Source organism: Sus scrofa, chromosome 1, assembly GCF_054392235.1.
Source record: "Sus scrofa isolate SSC_HxYL_T2T_F1_AM1 chromosome 1, Sscrofa_HxYL_maternal_Yorkshire_Landrace_v2.0, whole genome shotgun sequence".
In the NCBI taxonomy this organism is placed as follows: Eukaryota; Metazoa; Chordata; class Mammalia; order Artiodactyla; family Suidae; genus Sus; species Sus scrofa.
The window spans coordinates 270,265,167-270,282,227 of NC_139383.1; the positions used below are offsets into that span (position 1 = coordinate 270,265,167).

Sequence of the window (17,061 nt, forward strand, 5' to 3'; positions counted from 1 at the left end):
AATCAGGGATGCGTTGTGTGCTTACAGAGCTGGTCGGGGGCTTGGAGTTCAAGGAAACCCCTGATTTCCAGACATAGTGCGCTCTAAAGCTCAGCTTTTATCTGTGGTACCCAGTGGCTCCAAGGTACAATTTTGTGTGATCAAAGGGTTTCTTGGCTAAAGATTTAAATACATTCAAATATTAAAAACACAAACATGTCCTCTCATTTATCAGATGAGGGAACTGAGGCCTGGGGGGTAAAGAAGAATTAAGAAGTTGCAAAAGCCGTGGTGAGTACGGGGCTTAGAATCAGGGATTCCACTTCCACAGCTGTCACTTGCTAACTATGTAACCGTGGGGAAGACATGGGGTCTTGGCCCCCTCCCTCCTCTGTAACACAGGATCAGCACGACTGACTTTCATGTGCTTGTCAGAATAGATTTAAGGAATGTAAAGTGGTATCAGAAACAGAAATGCTCTATACATATGTCCATTTATTTAACAGATATCTGAGCACACATTAAATGCCAAATATCTACTTGGTATTTCTTCTTGGAAGTCTCAAGGGTTCCCAAGCCTTTCATGTCCACAACTGAGTATGCAGTCTTTTGTTCCAAACTTTCTAGGGTGTTCTAGCTCCATGAACTGTACTGATATCCATCAAAATCATCTAACGAGGAGTTCCCGTCGTGGCGCAGTGGTTAACGAATCCGACTAGGAACCATGAGGTTGCGGGTTCAGTCCCTGCACTTGCTCAGTGGGTTAAGGATCCGGCGTTGCCGTGAGCTGTGGTGCAGGTTGCAGACGCGGCTCAGATCCCGAGTTGCTGTGGCTCTGGCGTAGGCCGGTGGCTACAGCTCCAATTCGACCCCTAGCCTGGGAACCTCCATATGCCACGGGGGCGGCCCAAGAAATAGCAAAAAGACAAAAAAAAAAAAAAAAAAATTGTCTAACGAGCATACCTAAGGGGTCCCTGGAGCTCACCTTAATACCCCTCAACTCTCATAGCCAATCTAACATCAAGCCCTGCTAATTTTTCCTTCTAAATAGCTCAACTTCTGTGCCCATTTCCCATTTTTATTACCTATAGCATCCTCCTAACCCACATTGCAGCCATCTCTCTCTCAGGCGCCCCCTGCTGGTTGACCTGCACTCAACTTGTGATCTCTGCACACACTCAGGTGTCTGCTCTTAGAAGTCTGCTCTTCCCTGAGGCGGCCCCTCCTGGCTACACTGACCTCCAAAGCCATGCGATCTGCTCCCAGGAGCTCCTCACTCCTGACACACCTATGATAAGCAGGTCACAATTACCTGCATAGTTATAGGGTACATGCCTGGATTTCCCACGTACCCTATAACCCCAGGAGGAAAAACCCAACTCTACACCTTAACTACTGTATGGCCTTGGGTGGCTAACTTTCCTCCCCTGTTCACTTTTCTTAACCATGAAAAGCAGGACACAGCCAAGTGACCTGAAAAGTGACTTCCAGCTGTGAAAGTCTGAGAATTCTTCGAATATCTGCATAAGTATCTACATACCTATGTACATATATATATATGCATATATACAGACATATTTGTACATATACGTGTGTTCATTTATTTAGACAGATAGACAGACACGCACACACATTCAAGAATCAATATAACTACCTGTGACTTCTCTCTTCAGGGGCTTCCTATGTGCTGTGCGGCATAATCCCCTCTGTCTTCTGGGTACCACAGAAGCAATACATCACAGGACCACAAACCTGATTATGCTATTCACCACTCCACTCAGTGGAGATTTATTGAGTGCCTACTTGTTGACCGCTACTAGAATGACTGGACCCCCCCAAAGTGAGAAAGGCCGGGGGCCCGGGAGATGTCACTGAATATTCCGCCAGCCATCCTAACTCCAGTTTGTTTCCTTCTATAGACTTGGCACGAGGCCATGCATGCAGTAGTACCGTGAGGCTCTCTACCTGAATTCTCCAAGTCCTTGTAAGCTTCGGCCCAAGACTTGGCCATGTTGGCCAGCGTGTACTCCATGATCTGGATGTCGGTGATGGGGCAGTTGCACTGCGGGAACTCCTCCGCACACTGGCATCTACACTGGCTGTCCTGGCACACGTACTCCCCCTCACCGTTGCACATGATGTAGCTCAAGGCTGACTGGACAAACTTCTCTTGCAGATACTGAGGGAAGATGATCTGAAGACCTGATTGAGAATAGTGAGAAGGGGGGAAAAAAGGTTAGAAAAGGTGTTTCATTAACAGTTCCGAGAGGTGATGGGTGGAAACCTGAAGCTGCTGGCTTGCTCCTTGTGTGTTGTAATCGCACGATTTCTGGGCCTGCCTAGATGCACGCAGGGCATAATTGGCGAGGCCTCCAGTTGCCTTGCTTCTACTTAAACTTCTCAGGTCGTGACCTTGGCCATCCCTGTACTGCATAAACTCTATTCCGTGATATTAGGACTGAGGCTGGAGCCAGATCTGTTAATATACTTTTTCCATTTGGGGAGAAAATCCTTATTGAAAGCACAAGATTATTGTTTATTTTTCCTTATTTCCTTCATTTCTTTCCTTCTAATATTTATAAACCCTATTTATGAAGCCCAAGTCCTGAGCTAGGCATGAGGTCTATCGAGATGAAAAAGACATGATCTTTGCCCTTGGGGAGTTTGCAATATAAGCAGCAGGGGTGGGCATGTACACACGTCATCATAACTAACACCACTGTAGAGACCCAGAGCAAAACTGGCCTTATGAGGCAACAAGACAGCAGAAGCCTGCAAATAAGATTGCTGGGTTAGCAGGGCAAACTTTGAGAGGAGGTAATATTTGGGCTGGTTGAAAAGTGAATACGAGATTGTAATGTAAAAAAGATCAGGTAGCACATTCTAAAGTGGGGCGGGGGCAAGAAGGAAGACTTAACGTGTCTGGGAATTGCTGATGAAGGACATGAATTTGGATGGGTGGAGGTGCAGTGCTGGAGGAGAATAGGTTTTAGAAAAGGGCAGATGCCAGAGGGCAAAAGGCACGTCTTTATTACCTGCGAAGGAACTTGGATTTCCTCTATGACTAACAGGGATACTTTGGTAGTTTTCCAGGGTAAGAAGATATACATAAAGTTATAGAATTTAAGAGGACCACTGTATCACACACACCCCAACATCAGTGGAGAATGGCATCCAATTAATTTTCTCTTCTTTGCTTAATGAGGAGGGCAAAACCCACCAAAAGGAAATGAGTAGCTCATGTTTATAGGAGGAATTCTCTGGACCACAACGCATGATCTTTTCTCCACACTTGACTAATCCAAGTCCTAATCTTGAGGACCAATGATGGAGAAGGACTTATCTGGGCAGGCGTGCTGCTCTTGTACCTATGAAATGTCAGCACAGCAGGCCACTGCTGATGGTGCCCCGAAACAAAAAGACAACGCTGGGCTAAATTGATTCGCGCAAGCACTTTCACCTGGGACGTTCTTCTCCCCTTCTTTTGGAGGTGCTGACAGTTTTAGCCAGCAATGCCTATATTGGGGTTTTACTACCCACTGTGTAAAAGAGAACTGTGATATTTGGATTAACTTTTTTTCTCATTCATGCTTCAGGGACATCCCTAATCCTCCTCATCAGGGATTTGCTGAATAAACTCAGCATTTCTCTCGCTCTCTACTTCACAGTTGCGTTTCTAGATTTTTATCTTTCTCTGGCTTTCAAATTACTTTAAAAAAAAAAAAAAAGCCTCATCGTTTCTACCTTTCTTCATACGGCAGCTAAAAAAGACTATTTTCAGAGGGGCCGTGTGGAAAAGGAGACTGGGCCTCCAGCGTGTCTTCTGGTAGGAATCCATCATCCAGTAGTTAAGAGCTGGGCATTGCTAGAGTCAAGTTCCTCCACTTAACTACTGACGTCATCCTATTCAACCTCTCCAAGGCTCCGCTTCCTCTTCTCTAAAACAGAGATGCTTTTGATACCGACGTTAGAGGGTTGCTGAAAGGACGAAGTGAAAGAATTCTTGAGAATTGTCTAGAACAATTCCTGACACAGAGCAAGCAAACAATAAATGTGATTTATTCCCATTTTGGATGACAATAGTGATGATGCCATTCCTCTGATGAAAGTGTGTGTGTGCTTTTTTTTTTTTTTTTAAGTTTCAACCCAAATTTCAGGATAAATAAAGGAACAATAGCTGTGAGTATTTAATCAGAAGAAGAACATATCCCGAGGGCAGTGTTTAGGTCCTTGGAGAGCTTCTACAAGGAGGAGGGGTTGGGATTCTGTGCCTGTTGCACCAACGCTGGTGGGAACGCTAATTAGAAAGATAGATCCTCTGTCAATATGCATGGAAGGCGGAAGGTTTTCTAACAGACAGAGGTGTCCAGGCTGGGAGATGTTCCACCGCAAGGCTGGGCGAGTTCCACCCCAATGAGCAAAGAGTCCAAACGAATTTGAATCATTGCTTAGAAGGGCTCTTGTATGATACAGATTCCTAAAGGTCAAGCAAACCAAATCAAGCAGTAACGTCCTTCTACACCAAGTCAACGATTTTTTCAGAGTATGCATTATTGAGTCATTTTATCTGTATTGCCATTTTTGCTTCCAGAGCAAGATGTATTTTTAGCCGATCCCAATCCCCTATAGGCATCTGAGTCTATGGATTGGGGTTAAGTTTCAGTTGCTTAAAGAAACTCTATAGACTATATTCTCAGTCCTATTTTTCAAGCTTGCTCATCATTTTCTTTCTCCCTTTTGTAGGGGATAAAATATTCTATTCTTAGTCCCAACCCAGAAGGAATTTGGGAAGAGCATTTTTAGAAAATTGCGTCAAATCATTCCTCCGTCTGGCAAGGATACAAAAGGCAGTCTTACCTACCCCATTTCATGCAATTGAAAACAGATGAAGTTTGGGGTTGGGGGGTTTCTGGGAGCAGCTGAAACACAAAACTGGTTGCTCTTTAAAAATGGAAACCCAGCACATGCCAAGCTGTCTCTGAGGCGGAATCTCCTGGGCAGATTTGAAAGAGAATAATGAAGACGTAGCAATTAAAAAGCACTTTTCTGCAAAATGTCATTACTGTTTAAAGTTACATAACCATTTCTCCGGGAGCGGAGGTTCACAGAGCAGTCACCGCCAGTGTCCTTGCCCAGTGACCTGGGTCCAACAAAGGGGCCCATTGCTGGGCACCTTCTACATGGGCGCCTGAGCCCCGCGGGCTTCAATGGGAGCCATAAATAACTTGGAGGGGGATTTGGCCTGGGGAACCACTGCTTGAAAGATATACAGCTGCCGGCTGGGGTGGAATCGTCTCTCTCCACCATTCCCAAAGACACACACACACACACACACACACACACACACACACACACACGGAAAGGAAAACCGAGAAAATGAGAAAGAGCGAGAGAAAGGCCACCATTAGTGCCAAGCCTATAAATTTTGCCTCCCAACACCCAGGAAGGCAAGAGTGGAAAGTTACATTTGCACACCAACTCACCCACGCTAGACATATGGGATATGTTATGTTCTCCCCCATCTCATTATACTTCAAAACAAAACAAAACAAAACAAAAATCTGGTTCTACTTTAAACTGGAATATGTCACGGAGTGGGCATTGTCCACGTGGGAACGTCCACGTCACCTGCCTTCTCTTTCCCTGACCTTTGCCTCAGCTTCCTCCCTTCTCCCTCTCGCCTCACCTTCAACCCATGGACCTCCCAATACTTTCTGTATTCTACGTATGGTCTTTGTGTGCTGGGGGCTTGTCTTCTCTCTGCCACATCGGGGTATATTTCTATATCCTTGCCTCTTCCTTCTTACCTCCCAGTTCTCTCTTCTTTTCAGAACACACCAGGCATCCTGCTGCTTTTCAGTCCCTCCTTTGTGCCTATCTAGTTCTTTCTACACTCGTCCCTCTCTGAACCTAGAATAATATTCCTTTCCTAGATCTCTGCCTGACTGTCCCATCCTGCCATCCAGACTTGCTCAGACCACCCAAGTTCAAATGCCCCTTCTATTCTCATCATAAATTAGTTTCCGAATGAAATGATCTTATTCATTTGCCTTCACTTTCCTTCCATCTCCCCCATTAGAGAGTGGGCTTTACGGGGACAGAGGCCGTGTCTGTTCATGATGGCCCCCCAAGTGTCAGTTAAGGCCAAGCCCCATGCGGGTTTCAGACCTTCCTTCGTTGAATGAAAGAACCATTGACTTTTCCATCCCAACTGAAAAGAAAGTTGTCCCTGAGAACTTTGAGGCTGTTAGAATTGAGGACATATGTCCATGGCTCCTCAACTAAAGTAAAAAATTCAGGACTCGAATCCAGGAATGGTAGCTGGGTTCTGAAGCACCTAAGGGCCTTTTCTCACCTCTAGCTGGATGATGTGGGAACAGAGACAAAGGCATGGCCTAGGGTCCCTCAGGCACCTCCAGCACAGAGTGGCCTCCAGGGATGGCTTAGTCTCTCCGGAACACAAGTTTTCTTGCTGGTAAAGTTCAAATCTCAATAACCAGAGCTCCCACCTGGCTCAACCATAACGAACCTGACTAGTGTCCATGAGAACATGGGTTCAATGCCTGCCCTTGCTCCTTGGGTTAGGGATCCAATGAGCGGTTGTGTAGGTCACAGATAAAGCTTGGATCTGGCATTGCTATGGCTGTTGTGTAGGCTGGCAGCTGCAACTCTGATTCAACTCCTAACCTGGGAACTTCCATAGGCCATGAGTAGACATATGGGATATGTTATGTTCTCCCCCATCTCATTACACTTCAAAACAAAACAAAACAAAACAAAAATCTGGTTCTACAAACAAAGGCAAAAACAAACAAACAAACAAACAAAAAAATCCTGATAACCCCCTTCCAGGGCTGTTGTGAGGAGTAGATGAGGGGAGAAAAGGTAGAAACAGCACTTCAGCAAACAGCTGGCTGCTATAGCTGAAGGTTTATGCTCCCCCCTGCCCCCAATTTCCCCCTTCCCCCCTCCACTTAATCATATTAGGAGGTGGGGCCTTTGGGAGATGATTAGGTTTAAATTAGGTCATGAAGTTGGGGCCCTCATAGGAAGAGGAAGAGATGGGAAGTCTCCCCGCCCCTTCCTCCCCCCGGCCTTCCCTCCCTAAGCACACACTGAGAAAAAGCCACATCGGTACACAGCGAGAAAGCAGCTGTCTACAAGCCAGGAGTGTGTCTTTCCCAGATGCTGAATCAGTCATTGCCTTGCCTGTTCAGCCTCCAGAACAGTAAGAAATAAACGTCTCTTGTTCAAACAACCCATTCTAGGGTATTTTGTTATAGCAGCCCAAGCAGACTAAGACATCAATGTAATTAAGTCTTCAGTAAATGTTAGGTTCCTCCATTCACACTCTATTACTACCTAATCCATTATGTGGACCAAACTTAAGCCCTCCTTGGAAAAGTCCTTCCTGAGTGGCCCTATTTGGGCTAGGAGGAAACATGCCAAGAGTACATTTTGTCTTCACAGCGTTATAAGCCATTATTGTAGGTCCTTATTATTATTCCATTGACTGTGCTTCAATGAACTATCCATCCTTTCTTCCTTCCTTCCTCTCCTCCCCCCTTCCATAAGTCCTTTTCTTCTCACCTTCCTGTCTCTCCTCCCTTTTCCCCTACACCTCTTACTTAAGCCCAACCGTGTGCCAGGTGCTGTGCCGTGGATATGAGGGTGAATAAAGCAGGCACCCCCCTGCCCTCACTGACCTCACAGCTGAGTAGGAGACAGGCCTGTAAAACAAGCTGCTTGGATGAAGTGAGACCAGAGCTCACCCAGAAGCACATGGCTGCTCAGGGAACACAGAAGAACCCCTAGCCCAGCATGGAGGAGAGGTGGTCCAAGATGCCCTCCTGGAGGAAGCAGCAGTTAGGCTGAGACCCGATGGTTTAACAGAGTCAGGGGATCCACAGGAAGGAGTCCAGAAAGTGGAAACAGCCTGTGCCAAAGCCTCAGTCAATACTACTCTTCCAACTAAGAACCAACGTGGCCTTCGCCTTTCTTTCTTGTTAAGGCTCACCTTTTTTGGGATTTGTTTGTTTACTTCCAAGATCCCTAGAGAAGAAAGAAAGAGTTCTGGTGCCTCTGAGAAGGTCACACCTCTGGAGGGAAGAAAGACATGGAGCAGAGATCTGTCAACTCATTAGAACAACAAAGATCAAGGGTCCTTGCCTATTACAGACAGGGAGTGAACCTGAGATTCAGAAAAAGAAGACTCACTGTGCTGTTGAATTGCAACCTTTGGGGGCACTAAAGTAACAGAACTTTCACAGGGTCAACCTACACTGGATCCCTGGAGACTCTGAAGGACCCTGTTTCTGTCAGTACTGCTGTTTACAACGGGCACCTGATTCAGGTGATGGCTCAGTGAGCCAGGGAGCATTTAATGTCTGGAACAGAGGACACAAAGCCCAGGAGCTCCTAAAACCTGGAGATTATGGTCCAACCTTCGTCTGACTCTAATCCTGCTTTTTTCTGATAGGAATACCTAGCCTCTTTCTCCTTCTTTCAACAAGGAACATGTGAGGAATTATTAGAGGAGATATTTCCATCTTCTAAGGACACAGAGGGGCTATCTGGAGATTCAAAACTAAAGCACAGGATCCAAGAGACAGAGGTCTTATCTGACGATTAAAACACACAAAGCAGTATCATGGCTGGTAAACAGTCGGTGTCAAATAAACATCTTTCAAATATTGAATTAGGCAGTGATCTATTATGAAGATGAAAGAAAATACACTTGGAGGCAATAATTATGGAAGGCTATGATGTGTGTGGGATGGGGGTAGAGTCTTGAAATAAGAGCATAGTCTTAATAAGTAATGAAGGGCAACTCCAATGTTCCATGGAGCGGGCATGCCTTGAGCAGAGATGGTTCCATGTGTGCCCATCTTGGATCAATATAAGTCTTGTTCAAGGCAAGGACCTTATATCTTTCTGTTTTTTTTTTTTTCAGCTTTGTTTTATTTTATTCTATATTCTAATTATCTAATATAGTAATATTTTTGATGGATTTGCTCTTTTCTGACCTATTTCATTAAATATTAAATGCACATTTTCTTACAGTGCTAAGAGGAAGAGGGGGAAATACAAGTTCTCTTTTGGTTGAGTATAAGTATTTTTCTATCCTATTCTTGCATCTGAATATGGCCCCCTGTAGATATCTCTAAGCCCCATCAGAGTCCCAGCTGTTGTCTTGAACTGGCCAAGTTCAGCTTGTCAACTTCTGTCCATTTCTGAAAAGCACGAGGTGGGGAAAGCAACCACGAGGACTGCACCTTTTGCAAAAAGTCAGCCTGACCCCCTTTCTGTGAAAGCCCAGGGATTTCAGACTGGCAGATAAAAGGACTTTATGGCTCCAGCAGCCATTCTGAACTCCAGTGTAATGAAGGCATGCAGGTCAATTACCCATCTGTTTGTGTTTCTACTGCCGTGAATTACAGTATCCATCGCTGACAGCTCATTGGAGTGGAATGGAAATAAGACGATAATTCACCGGGTGAAACTGTGCAGAAAGGGCGAAAAGGCTATGATCTCATTCAGAAGTTCAGCCCTGTCTCCAAGATGGGTCATTTGCACTCTGGGAAATAAAGAAAGGCAGCTACCAGGGGGGAAAAGTGGATGGGTTCTGGCTCCCCCTTCTGGAAGGAGTAACCTTATGTTTTCTCAAGTATCATCTCTCCAGCAGGATCTTAGGGGGTTGACTCGGAACTCTTAGAGGAAAGATACAGGCCAATGAAATTCAGCACAATAAAATGAGAACGTTTGCAATGATCAGAGGTTCTGAGGGATGAAAGAGGTTGCCTTGGTAGGTCCAGGACACCTCATCATTGGCATAAAAACAGAATGTGAATGTTGACACTTAAAGAATATTCCACAGAGCCCATGGATGCATATTCAGTGTCCCTCCCTGCAGTGTCCTCCCTTTGAAAAAATTACACATCCCCATCTTCTGAGCTCAGAGGGGTCCCCATGACACGTGAGCAAAAGTGATATATGCAACTTCAAAAATGAAGCTGTGAGAACTGACAAACAGGTTCATCAATGTCTGTTTTCCCTCCCAACCATAACCAGGTTCTATCTAGAGGCCACCGCTTTTCTCCAGAGAGTTGCCTTTCTTCATTCCATGAAGCTGAGTCACAATCGACTTGCGACCACGATGTACCACCAGTAAAAAATAAGCATTTTTTTTTCATTTGCTGACCACTGGGATTCTGGGGTTGTTTCTTAGTACAGTATAACCAAGCCTATACGAACAGATACAGGACTTGGCAAACTGTGGCCCATGAGCCAAACTGACCTGCAGCCTACTTTCACAAATAAATTTTATTGGAACACAGTCGCAGAAACTTAAGTATTGTTTACAGCTGCCTTCACATTACAATGGAAGAGTTGAGGAGTTGGAACGGAGACTGTGCGTGACCCACAAAGCCTAAAATATTTACCATCTGGCTCTTTACAGAGAAAGCTGGCCAGCTCCTATACTAGTTGATCATGAAGATTCTTCCAACCTTGATTTTCTGAGTCTATTCTGTGCTGGTCTTATTTTAATTATTAAGCAAAGATCAATTAGGCATCTATTCTGTGCCAGACACTCTTTTAGGCACTGGAGAAAAGACAAGGAACTAGAAACAAAACCCTTGCTTTCATGGAACTTAGTTTTCAGTGAGGGAGAGAGACAATTAGAGGAGGATTTAAAATGACAAAAGGAATCAGGGGACAGGGAGACTTCTAAATGACCATTTAACTTTGAAAACGAGAATATGGTCTCAATTACGAAATCACCTGTAAGGAGGCCAACATACGTTTTTTTCCTCCAACATACTTCTAAAATTCAATTTCATAAAATTTCGACATGAAGATCCCCTTGAAGCTATTAAGAAGTTGATTCAAGGTAAATCTAAGCGTCTTCGTAGAATTCCTGATAAAAACCAAAGGCCACCTCTAAGACCCTGTGTCACCTGATCCCTAGATCAATAGATGTCTGCAGATTCTTTTCTAACACATCTCCCCTTTCTTGCCACAACCTGCACCACCACAACCTCTGTCCCCCAGTGCAACAAATTCCCTCTGTTCCAATTCTGGCTCCCGCTCTTCTTAACAGCATGACCTTGGGAAGTTAAGACTAAGAGGCTTAACTTCTCTGATTCTCAGTTTCCTCATTAAAGCTTCCTTTGTAGGGTTGGTGTAAAAGCTAAATGAACAATTTTTTTTTATCTTGATTGTGATGGTATCTTGATTGCATGATTGGATATGCTTGTCACAGTCACAGAACTCTTCACCTCAAAAGGGTGAATTATCCTGTACATAAATTGGACCTCAATGAATTAGAAAACAAAGTCAATTATGTAACACACGTGAGACTTTGAGGACATGGTGGTCCAACTAATGTCATTTCCTATCCTCACTCTGTCTTGCTTTCCCTGGAAGCCTTTGGCCATCTGAGGCCTCCCTGCAGAAGGCACTTCTTCCAGATTCTAACAGAACAGGTATCACACCATATTATGTGTCTATATTCACGTTCCTCCTGGTCTGGGAGCTCCTTGAATGCAAGAGGCAGGGCTCCATCCTTCTCCCATTTCCTTGTCATCCCGCACATCCATGGTACCCAGTAAACGAGTTTGAATGAAAGTGAATTTAGAGAGAACGTGCTTCCGGGAGGACTGTGGTTCTCTGTTCTGTGCTCAGCACACTCCCCATCTCTGGGGCCGTAACTCATGAGCAGGACCTGTGTCATCTTTCCCAACATCATAGCTTGAAACCTGAAGCTATTTTAACTTCAGCTCAATAGTGAAAGAGACAGGTGCTCAGAAACATCTGAGTGAAAAAAAAACAAAATACACAGATCGAAAAAACATCCTAAGAGAAAAATGGCACTAAATAAGATTGACCACTAATTTCAGGACACATTTTGGTGGATCTATTGCTACATGTTATGACTCTTGAGAACTATAACCGCTTTTTATATGTCTTTACATTCTTAGGAATTTAAATTTTTTTTTTTTTTTTTTTTGGCCATGCTTATGGCATACAGAAGTTCCCAGGCCAGGGATTGAATCTGAGCTATAGCAGTGACAATGCCAGATATTTAACGCACTAGGCCACCAGAGAATTGTCTTTGCATTCTTTTCATGGCCTCAAGCACAAACATAAATGAAGACAGAACTGTTCAATGTGCCACTCTTAGGAAAGGTCTTTCAATCATTTTATTGAGGAGGCAGGCAATGTACTAGATGCTAGAGATATGGAAAACAGATGAGATGGTTTCTGACCTCAAGGGGCTCGAACTGGGTGGGAGAACAAAATTCATAAATGTACAATTTAAATAAAATATACACCTGTTTCAGCAGAAGGATTAAAGAAAAGCTGTCTACTTTTGTAAGAGTGAAGTCATGTGGAAAAGTTATTGTGGGCAGGATTGAACCCAAATGATATGATAGTCCAGCATTTGCCAAGTTGTAGGACATAGAATCATAGACCTGCAAATGTAACTAAGATCAGATACATTCAGGAAACTCTGTGTATTTAATCCAGCTCTTGAGATGCATCATACACAGTAACCCAGTTAAGGCACTGAGAAGTCTTGCAGTAAATAAGTGTAGTTTATGTTGTTTAATGAAGTGTATCAGTCTTACAGAGCTTTTGTTAAGTTTCTCTATGGTATCAAATAGCTCCCAAATCCCAGTGGCTTACAAACACAAGAGTATTTCTTTGCACATGTTTCATGTTGGCTGGGCTTTGGCTGTGCTCCAGATATCTTCTGGATCTAGGCTGAAAGGGTGGCCTCTCTCGGGTATATGTCATTTTCATAACAGAAGTGTAAAAGCTAAGCCAGGCAATGCCTCCTCGAGCACCTTCTAAGATGAGGCAAGCTTTTTGTTCTCTGACATTCCACTGGCCAGAGTGAATCATATGGCCAAATCCAATATCAACTGGGTGCAGTGTATATACACCTCTCACAGGACAGCATTGTCAGTAACATGGCAATGCACTGGTATACATAATCCTTTCAGGGGACAAGAATGATGCAATCATACAATCTACCACAAAACCAACTTATTTTTGCACCAAAGCTTTTTTTTTTAATTTAATTGCCCTATGATCCAGCAATTCCACTCTTCAGGTATATACTCCAAAAGAATTGCAGACAGGCATTTAAATAAAAACTTGAACCCAGAATTCATAGAAACAATGTTAACTAAAAGATGGAGATCGCCTAAATGTCCATCAGCCTATGAATGGATAAACTGTGGTCTATCTACACAATGGATTATTGGCTTAACCATTAAAGAATGAAGTACTGTTAACATGCCATAACGTGGATGAATCTTAAAAATATTTAGTTATATGAAAAATGTCAGACACACTCAAAAAAACATATTGTATAATTCCAATTGCATGGCATGTCCAGAACAGGCAAATCCATAGGGACAGAGGCAGATTAGTAGTTTCCAGAGACTGGGGGGGTGGGAAATGGGGAATGAGCGCTTAGCGGACATGACATTTCCACTGGGCGTGGTGAAAAAATTCTGGAACTAGATAGTTGCACAACACTGTGAATGTATTCAGTGCCACTGAACTGTATGTTTTAAAATGATTAAAATATTAAACATTTTGTGTATGTGTATATGTGGTATATGGAAATTCCTGGGCTGGGGATCGAACCCACACCTCCACAGAGACCCAAGCCACTGCAGTTGGATTCCTAACCCTCTGAGCCACAGGAGGAACTCCATGTTACATATATTTTATCACAATAACCACTAAGACTCAAGCAAATTGCTTTGACAATCCAAATAAGTTTAAATGAGTAAATATTTATTGAGCATATACTATGAACACTGAAATCATTGAATAATGAAGAAATAAAAAAGGATATGTATTTTGCTTTCAGGGATCTTAATTATAATTTAGCAGCAAACATGAATGATTGTACACATAAGGTAAAATGCATCTAGAATATAGTAAAAGTGCATTGAAAGTGCTACATTTGCAGTGCCCAGGAAGATTTAATTGTGCCTAAGAAGAACTGTGTGTTGTGGGGGTGGGGGGTGGGGGAGTAGAAAGGTTGATTTCATAATCTTAAAAAAAATAAACAGGCCCTGGGTTTAAAGAGCGTCAATGAATTAATTTCCATGGGCGATTTATTTAGGTTTTGATCATCCTGGTACCTTAGTTTCTGTACAATCAATGAGATCAACAAGAAATTGAGTGGGACATGGTGGTTAAAGTACATCAGATCATCACATTGATCAGAGATCAATCAGGATTTCCATGCTGCACACTCGGCCACACGTTTATTGAAAGGTATAGGCCCCATGGACCTATAGACCTCACACCAAAGACCTCACACCAAAGGATAAGTCCTCTGATATCCTTCCCGCCACATCAGCTCATACCTAACCAGCACCAACAAGTCTGAGTCTGGAGTCACCAAATCATTCCAGATTTCTTTATGTCAGAGGCAGTCTTTTTATAGTCATCTACACCTGGAATGTTGCAAAGTCTTAGAAGTCGTCTGTTATAATAAAGGTATCTGATATTTTTTGGTTCTGGATTCTTTTGAGAGTATGAGAATAGCTATGAAAATGGCACACCTACGCACATCCACATGTTGGCAAGTCTTTTGGGGAAAAATCACAGACTTTCTAAAGTAAATAGCAAAACCTATAAGCAAGTAGAAAGGGCTCCATAACTACCTGCTCTAAGGAAAATCATGATTATGATATATGTTCCAGGTTGAGAAACAATTTGGTACACAGTTTAAGAGTGCTGGCGTTGGGTGGGCCTGGGTTCAAATTCTTGCTCTGCCAACTACAAGGGAGTTACTTCTATGAGCCTCAATGTTGGAATCTGGAAAATGGGTCTGTGCTGAGATTTCCGTGAGACATTGATATAAAGGAGTGAGCCCTATACTTGACAATGAGAATTATCCAGTAAATCACAGCTATTCTTCTAAATCAAGGCTCTTGGGTTTTAGGTCAGGTGCTTTCTACATGTTTTCCAAATAAATGCAGAGCCATGGCTCTGAGGCAGAGTGTTTTTATTCCCCTTTTGCAGGTTAGAGAAGCTCAGAGACTTAACTCGTCCATGGGCTTATCACTCTCACCTCTGCTCTTCAGATCTTCCTCGTTCTGTTTTCTGACTTTAACTGACTTCTCCAATCCCCTTCGTAAGAGGAACTCCTTCTTCTCAGGAGAGAAGGATGAAAAGTCGGTGCTCCTTGGCTCACAAAGGAAAAGCAATATTTGGATGCAAGCAGCTGGGTGGCAGTCAGCGATCCCATCTGTCACGAAGGCACTGCTCTTTTATTCAACAGGCCTTACAGACAGAGCTGCAGGAAGGCCAAAGTGCACTTTCCCATTAGGGCTTCCTAGGCCCCTGCTGATCCACAAGAAGGGCCTTAGTCACGGAAGAACCATTGCCTGTGACCCTGGGCTAATTCCTAATAGGGATCCAGCCCAAAGCTGCTGATGAGCGCAAGCCCTGGCAACAATCATGCAGCATCCCCTGTGGGGTGACGAGGCCACCTGGGGTGCCTGTGCTGGACATGACAGAAAGGAGACCTAATCATGTTGCTTCCCCTCATCCTCTACCCCTGCAGCTGGGCACGGACTTAGACCCATTCTACCCACATCTAGAACGTGCTGTGCTGATGCAAAGCTCTCTGAGAAAAGTAATCTTGGAGCCCAGGCAGTTGGGAACCAAAAGCTGGGGACCTTGGGAAAGTGATTTTACCTCTTTGGGCCTCAGTTTTTTCATCAGTGCCATGGGGAAACATAATCTCTCTCTCTTAATTGGTGGGAGGGATAAATTGGCTCATGGATGTAAGCCTATGAAGGAGTAATGGCTCAAAATAATGTGAGTTTTAATCAGTTCGACATACTCTGTTCCTCTTTCTAGGGCTTGTTGCAAGCTGATCTTGAAAATAATCACCATCACTCCATTTATGATGCCTGGCTACTGAGCCAAGGGATTCTACTGCTTCTCTTCCTCATCCTGCCGCTGCTCTCCCTCTATGTCCTCCTCTAGCCCCTCCTTCTCTTCCTCTCCCTCTCCTCCATCCTTTACTCCTCCTCCTCTCCCTTTCTTCCTGCTCCTGTTTCCCTTCCTCTTTTCCCTTTCCCCCAGCCTCCCTGTTCTCCTCTTTCTCTTGTTTCTGCAACACTAATCCTGTGCAAAAATTCAGTCCAGCAGGTATATATTGAGTCCCCGGGTCCATGGTGCTGGGTTGAATATGATGAAATACAAAGTTGGCAAAATCCCTTCCTTAAAGAAGCCTATAATCAAATCCAATAGAAGAGAGAAAACCCAAACACAAATCTACATGTTGCAAGATGAGATTGGAAAAAAAAATGCCTTATCATATGAAGTCTTAAAAGAGGCTTCTCAGGAGAGGTGGCATTTAGAGAAGTAAGGGGCATGACTCTTGCCTGAACAATGTAATGTCCAATGCAACAGAAAAGGCACGTGCGCTTTGAAGAATGCTAGCCATGCCAGAGGGCTCCTGGCATAGAGTAGGCCCTCAGGACGTCGTCATTAGGTTGAACTGGATCCTGTGTGATGCAGAATGAGAACTGTTAAGAATTCAGAGAAAGTAGAGCTTACTATAGGCTGGATGATTAATTCATTCAATTATCTATCCATTCATTTATAAATCTATTTAACAAACATTTTCTGATCACTGTCTAGGTACCAGGTTCTATATATCATGCTAGAGATAGAGATGGCCCCTACCAATAGGGAATTTATACTCCAGCTAGGGAGTCAGATTAACAGCAGGATGATTATATTATCGGTTGACAAATCCTAGGGAAGAAGGTGGGCAGAGTGCCTAATGACCTGGGCAGAAGCAGTAAGAGAAGCTTTCCTGGGGGAGGTGAAAGTCCAGGAATCTGAGAGATGATGCACAAAGGCGCAAAGAAATAAATAAACAAACAAACAAACAAAAACACAACAACAACAAAAGATGCCTGTAGTCAAATGTATGAAATTCTATAGGCCTGGACTGAGGATATGGGGAGGTATTGGATGGTGGAGCATGGCAAAGCCAGGAAGACAGGCGAGGGTTTGATTACGAATAGC

General features: G+C 43.8%; 1 protein-coding gene across 4 annotated transcripts in view; it reads right to left on the reverse strand.

Moving 5' to 3' along the window:
- BRINP1 (BMP/retinoic acid inducible neural specific 1) overlaps positions 1-17,061 on the reverse strand; it is a 196,590-nt gene that overhangs the window by 32,572 nt on the left and 146,957 nt on the right. For all 4 annotated transcript variants that reach the window (XM_021077997.2, XM_021078073.2, XM_021078035.2 and 1 more), the window contains 1 exon segment: positions 1,945-2,181. In XM_021077997.2, the coding sequence (XP_020933656.1) occupies positions 1,945-2,181 (237 nt within the window).